At 37.4% G+C, this 6,812-nt stretch overlaps 1 protein-coding gene across 1 annotated transcript; it reads left to right on the top strand.

The window, feature by feature from the left end:
• The first annotated feature begins 3,906 nt into the window (after positions 1-3,906).
• LOC133999802 (DELTA-sagatoxin-Srs1a-like) lies at positions 3,907-4,720 on the top strand. The gene is made up of 2 exons (XM_062439117.1): positions 3,907-4,038; positions 4,126-4,720. The coding sequence occupies exons 1-2, from the start codon at positions 3,914-3,916 to the stop codon at positions 4,541-4,543; spliced, it is 543 nt and encodes a 180-aa protein (XP_062295101.1). The 5' UTR covers positions 3,907-3,913; the 3' UTR covers positions 4,544-4,720.
• Positions 4,721-6,812: the final 2,092 nt, after the last annotated feature.

Raw genomic sequence — 6,812 nt, forward strand, 5'->3', positions numbered from 1 at the left:
CATGGGCTCTTCCCCTGGTGTGACACTCCCGCAACACAAATGCAACTAACCGTCTGCGTTAAAAGTGGACACCGTGATGCCAGCGACCCATGCCATTCCCTCACTCCAACTGCACCAAATTAGTTCGACCAGAACATCGAGCAGCGGGATGCGACTGACCCCTGCTTTGTCCTCACTCCAACCACAACACTTTGCTCCAATGGGAACATCGGGCACCGGGATGCCAGCAACCCTTGCAGTCTCCTCACTCCAATCACAGCACTTCGCTTGGACCAGAACATCGTCCTCAATCCAACCTTGGCTCCTCACTTCCTGCAGCTAATTTTTCTCCCGGGCAGTGGCACTGGGATGTCATTGCCCCCAAGCGCCACTCCTGCAACTTCAGCAGACAGAACCATGCAAGCCAGTTTTGGGGCTTTCCACGGTGGATGATCGTTCTCTGCCAAATGGCCCGCTGAGATCAGCCCCTTTCACACGTTCAACGTAACCTACTTGTTGTTCTAGCTTGTGAAATGTGTTCATTTCATTATCAAAGCCCCTTTCACACGTTCAATGCAACCTACCTGTCGTTCTATCTTGTCACTACGAATATTTTATTAGAGCCTCTCTTCATCTCCGAATTCAGACAAGCGCCTAATCATTCCCGGCTTTACCAGCACTTTCTCCACGTATCATCATTGCACCATCCTTAAGATCCGCTAAGTCTTTAGTGGAGGTTTTTGGGGGTCCTCACTGCCTGGGTGCCTCCAAAGAGGCTCCCCAAAAACATGGTCGGTAATAGAAAAACTATGCACATAAATCGATTTCTTAATAAATTGTTCAAGCGCATCATGTTGTGGGTGTGATCTTTGCTAGTGGAATATGATTTACTGGTAATCACATGAGCACTGCAAAAGACTCTGAACCCCAAGAAGCTACAACATTTACATTTACATTTACATGTAAAGTCTCATAAAAGTGAGATTGAATTATTCAAGTAAAGGTTTATAAACACTAAACCCTCACAGCAACTATATTTTGGCAAGTAACAAGTGTTCAGTGGTGGATTGTTTTTCAGTACTATTAACAGTACGAATCACCTCAACATTGATTTCCTTTAAGTCAAGGTTTCGGGGAAATCATGAGATAGAGCTGTCTTACTTTCACTTTTGTTGTTATTGCCGTTATGCCTATTGCATCAAATCAGATTTGTTAAGAGGGAGGAGTTTGTGAGGGGCAGATCTAAAACTAAATATAGCAAACCTTAGACCAGTATATATATAGGATGAAGACTGGGAGGATTTCTAACTTGGAAGACACATTGACACAGACCAGGCAGAGCCAGACAACACAAGACAAAGGTGAGTTTGTATACAAGCTTTTCATATAAATTCAACAACGTTGGTCACCTTACTTCACATTGTGATATTTCTGGCCTATTTTGGCTAACGTAAAAAAAAGTTATTTTACAATGTGTCAAACATACAAGTCTCCTTGTAAAAATGTAAAAATTGTCACCTTTTATAAAGGGTTTACAAGGATTTATCAACTTCTGGGTTGCTAGGTTTTGGAAAATTTTCCTCCAGCATCAAAGTTCTTCTTTTTAGCTCTTTAGTTCATCAGGAAGATCGCTCCAATTGACTGTTTGACCGCAAACCTAGAAAAGACCTGCAGGGCATTTTCACTAAATCCATTAATAAACAGCTCATTAGGGCCCGAGCACTGACCAGTGCGAATCCCCAATGAAATTGTAGGGATTATTATTCTCCCGAAACAATTGCATTTTTAGCAGCCTAAACATACCTGAAAACTCACGAAAATTGGCACACGCACCTGGTTCGGCGGAAAATTTGATTTATTTTACAATTTTGCCGACGTTTTCCCCAACGTCTTTTCCACGCCTCGAACTTTAATGAACTACTCCTACAGATTTAAAGCCACAGACTCGAAATTCAGTCAGTGTCATCCTCAGACCTTGAAGATGAATAGTTATAAAAAATGTTTAGCCTCCGTTATACCTGGTGGCCGTGGCAGTGCGGTCAATTTCCATGCTTCGCTATAAGTGTTGGGGAGACTTAAACTATATGTAGTTGAACTACATAGCTTAATTACAATTTGCTGTAACTTGCTGGTAGTTAAACTACATTCATATTTTGTGCTGCGTCTAGTATTTCAACTACTTTTTGGGTCATTTTTTGTAGTTTAACTCAATTTACAAACTACAATTTAAAACTAATGTTTTTTATTTTTAAAAAAGCCTATATAATATACATTTTATTTGACCATTATTGTGTTCCAGAACTCTCTTTGAAAAAAGGCATGAATCATGTCATGACATGCCAACATTGTTGTTCAAGACACACCGATCTACAATATGTCTACCTCTTTGTATTTTTTATTACATATTTTGTTGACTGATTTACATTTCTGATTTACAAGTGGGTATTGGGGTAGGATTTTCATTTTCTCTTTATATTACCCAACATGTTTATAGATTACCCAACATGTCTATGGTGAATCTACAGTATATTGACCAAAAATGTCAGCTTTTTTTCTTTAAAAAGAGAGGAAAGAGAGGCATATTTCGGCTGGCATGTGAATTTTTTGTAGGCTATTATAATTTGTTTCATATACACCACATGTTGATTTATTTAACGCTGAGTTAAATGAGTATAATGAGTATAAGTAGTTGCTAAAGCTACTTATTTTTAGCTGTAGTTCTACAAACTACATTTCTCCGGGGTTAGAAATGTTCAAACTACTGTCAGGCTGAACTACATGTAGTTTTACAAGCTACGCTTGCAAAGTAGCTTCCTCAACAGCATTTTCCAATCTACACCAAATTGGTCACACATGTAGTGGGTTAATGGCCAGGGTGGGTAACATCGGATGGACATGATTTGCGCAGAGAGGCACTGTGGGGGGTCCATGAGCGTTGGTGCCCAGGGGCCTCTGGGGGTACTAATCCAGCCTTGACCCCAACCAGTCAACTTCTGAAGTGTTTAATATTAACCCAAGTTTACCTCAGCACCATCCAGCAAATCTTAACCATTACTTTACTACAAACGCGGATGTGTTGCTGTGAGAAACGCAATTTCAACAGGAGGGCAACATTACAAATTTCGTCATAACGCCAGGACGCCTCCATGGGTGCTTGCCTCACTCTCCATGTAGCTTCGTTGTCGTTGGTCATTAACGGTGCCGACTTTCCTCCAGTCTGTCGCTTTAATCAATTCCACTTGTGACAACATGTTGTGTTGGAATAATGACTGATTGCTTTGACGATGAAATTTAGTTTCTTTTACTTTACAACCGGCAGAGTCAAATGAAGGTTGGCTAACCACTCGTGGTTAAAATCTATAAACCTGCCCCGTGACATCCCTGGTATATCTGGTGGCAACAGATTACATTATGCTGCAGTCCATTTTCCTCGAAAGTTGCAACTTGTAGCTGGGAATGATGTCATGACTGTCATTCCAGTTTAGAAGACAGAAACGACAGAGGAGAAGTGCATCTTGTTTTTGTTTGCTTCTATTCGCTGGTACAACCTTGAGTACGGATGCAGGTTAAGAGGGAGGTGATTATGGGATGATTATTCTTTAGTAGAAATGGTCAAGGAACATACATATACATCGCGATATCATAAAAAGCTTCACATTTTGGAGATATTGCATGAAAGTCAAACTCATTCTTCTGTTGCTACTTAGAGAGCACAGCCATTCTCCAAACAACTGCAATAGGTTATTTTTCAGTGTAAAACATACTGAATGAACATGTGAACATACTGTTGCTTTTTTAACGGTGTAAAGAAAATGGCAATGCTATAATTTTTCTGCTTAATCTAACACTCAATCAATCAACATCTGACTGTTAAAACAAAACTTAAGGGATCTACTCTGCATTTTTGAATTGATCTTCATCTTGCAGAGATATTATGGCAGACTTTATTGATGCAGCAGCAACAGTCGGTGGTGCAATTGCTGAAATGGCTCCCACACATCGCCAGTGCTCCATTGAAATTAGGAATGAATGCAAGGGCTTCAGCCTTTGTAATCCCAGGTACCTTGCACATTTTTTCTCACACCTATCTTAAAAATAAAGTAAACAAATGTCTCATAAGAATTGTTCTACTGTTTCTATAACTAGGATGCACATTGTGAGTGGAACCTGTGCCATACCTCTGCTACCTTTAATCGGCTCTACCAAATCTGGCAAAGCGCAGTTTGTCAAGACTCCACACACAGCATGTGGATCTGTCGGCGTCTTCACTTATGATCTCCAGAAGACGGATGCAGATCAGTCCACTGAGAAGATAGCTGTCATGTTCTCTGTGCCCTATGACTTTAATATGTACTCAAACTGGTATGCAGTGGGAATCTTTGACAAGAGCAAAGAGTGTAATCATGATCTTTATTATGAGATGTATAATAACACACACCAGTCATTTGCCAGAGGTAAAGCAAAGGACTCATGTCTGACTCATAAGGGTGATCATGTGACAGTCATGGCTACAATGTCAGACTCCTACCAACCTATCATTAAACTGCAAGTCAAAGAACGCTGAGTAGACAGTGACTCAAATGTAAAATGTCAATCAATTCATTGACTCATTTGTGTATTTTACCAGGATTGTGTGGTAATTTTACACATGATTACACAGATGGTTTTAGGCTGTCAGAGTAGCAAACTGATCTAGAAAAATCTAAACATTGTTCCAATGCATTTAATAGCTGTAGGCTGACTGGTTGCTTTTTGCATTTATAATCATATATATTGAAATGCAGCATTTTGAATGCTTCTACTCTTTAGCACCAAAAATAAAGCAGATAATACTGATATCAATCTGGATTTAATGTGAAAATTGGCTCAAGGACAATCTGAACAAAAAGTAACAGTTTGCAGTTTACACCACAGATTAGAACAGGCAATAATGAGGGTCTAAAGTTGGGTCTCAACATAAGTTTCGCTTTATGTTTTTTTGTGTTTTTGCTGTGTTTGATCATTCTAAGCTGATATCTGTCCAATCTGTAAGACCAAGTAAATCTGTAAATTCTGTCTGTAATAACATAATATAATCACACACAACTTATACATCATACAAAATAATATAAACAATTAAGGCTTTATGTTTCTTAATATTGATAAATATTGATAAATCGATACTAAATATATGCAGTCATGTGCAATTTTCAATTAATCTCACTAAATAATTCAAATGAAATTGCTGAAGTATCTAAATAAAAAGTTATACAAAACTATTTCAACTTGTTTTTTTCTTTTATTTATTGTCTTTTATTACATCAACAAACAAACATAATGTAGTTTTAAATATATGAACATACAATACAATTCCATGTTTTGGTACATTAGTCAAACCTGACTGCCTGTTTGGACAGTGGTCACCACTTTTTCTTCACAACACGAACATTGTGGTTTCATATTCAGTGGCCAGGAAGATGAATGGATGTCTAATTAAATAATAAGAAACATTATCTGATACTCATACCTCATATGTGCATTTATATTCAAAAATGTATGTATCAGAAAAATATATTGACATACAATGTTGCCAGAATGTAGAACCCCTTTTTATATTTGGAGAATTTAACATTATGAAACTTACTGTAATTTGATGTGAATGTGACTTCCTGTTCATTCAGCACACATTAAACTCTCTAACTGTTGCATCATTGACACCGTTTGACCTTTTTCAGCAATGTTGTGGTGTTCTAAGATCTCAATTTCTTCGGTAAGTAAAATGTTACCATAGCAACAAATACATAACAGGTTTTAATAAACTGTCATTTTCATTTTAAAATGCTATCTTAAAATGAAACTAAACATTGTGAGTACCTGAATAAAGAAAATTAAATTAATTACCATAGACATTATAATAATTGATAAGTATTGTTATTTTTTAACACTACTAATAAATTAAGATTTATTAATCCTGAAGGAAATGAAGTCATCCAGTAGCATATATTAGCTCAGGTCTAAGGACAACAATAATAATGTATTTAAAGGCATCCTGTGAAGGTTCTGACCACTAGTAGCGCTATTGAGCAATATTTTTAAAAGGGGGGTCCACATGTTGTTTGTATTGTGTACAACGCATTTGTTAAACCTCAGTGATAAATGCGTTTTATGCCCCACAGAGCCTCTTTAAGAACAATGCTTCCTGAGACCAAGAAGGACTCAAAAAGTAAAAGACCTCATCTCAACTGAAAAGAGACACTGAATAAATAAATAAATTAAATCAATAAAACATTTATTAATCATCATTAAACCCACACAGTCTCATGTTAACATTACAGTTTACCTACACTACTGTATTTACTGCCTCTGCAATGAATCATATTTCTCACACATAATGAATTAGTTACACATAAATCATAAGTTTTAATTTTAAGTGCAGAAATAATTGACTTGAGCACACATTTTACCTCAACTTTTACATCTGATACCAGCTAAATGAAATTCCATGACAAATGCACACTCACTGAGTATCTATATGTTTTTTCTTTGCGTCTTATCCATTTTGACTGATGAAGACACACTAGTGTTGAAACATTACTCTATTTGCACTATTAAAGTCTGCAGATGAAACTAAATTAATTAAATGTCAAGCATGACCATCGTGTCATGGGTATTAGAAAAATAGTCACACAATTGAAAAGAAAAATCATGTAAGGTTGCAGCATAGCTACTTCCTCTCTCTCTCCTTCTCTTTTTCTTCCATGTGGAAGATCTTTCCATCAGGCTGCTTCTTCCACGTCAGCTTCACATTTTTATCCAGGCCTTTATCCTTCAGTGCCTGATTGAACTGAAAAATG

This window comes from Scomber scombrus, chromosome 18, assembly GCF_963691925.1.
Source record: "Scomber scombrus chromosome 18, fScoSco1.1, whole genome shotgun sequence".
In the NCBI taxonomy this organism is placed as follows: Eukaryota; Metazoa; Chordata; class Actinopteri; order Scombriformes; family Scombridae; genus Scomber; species Scomber scombrus.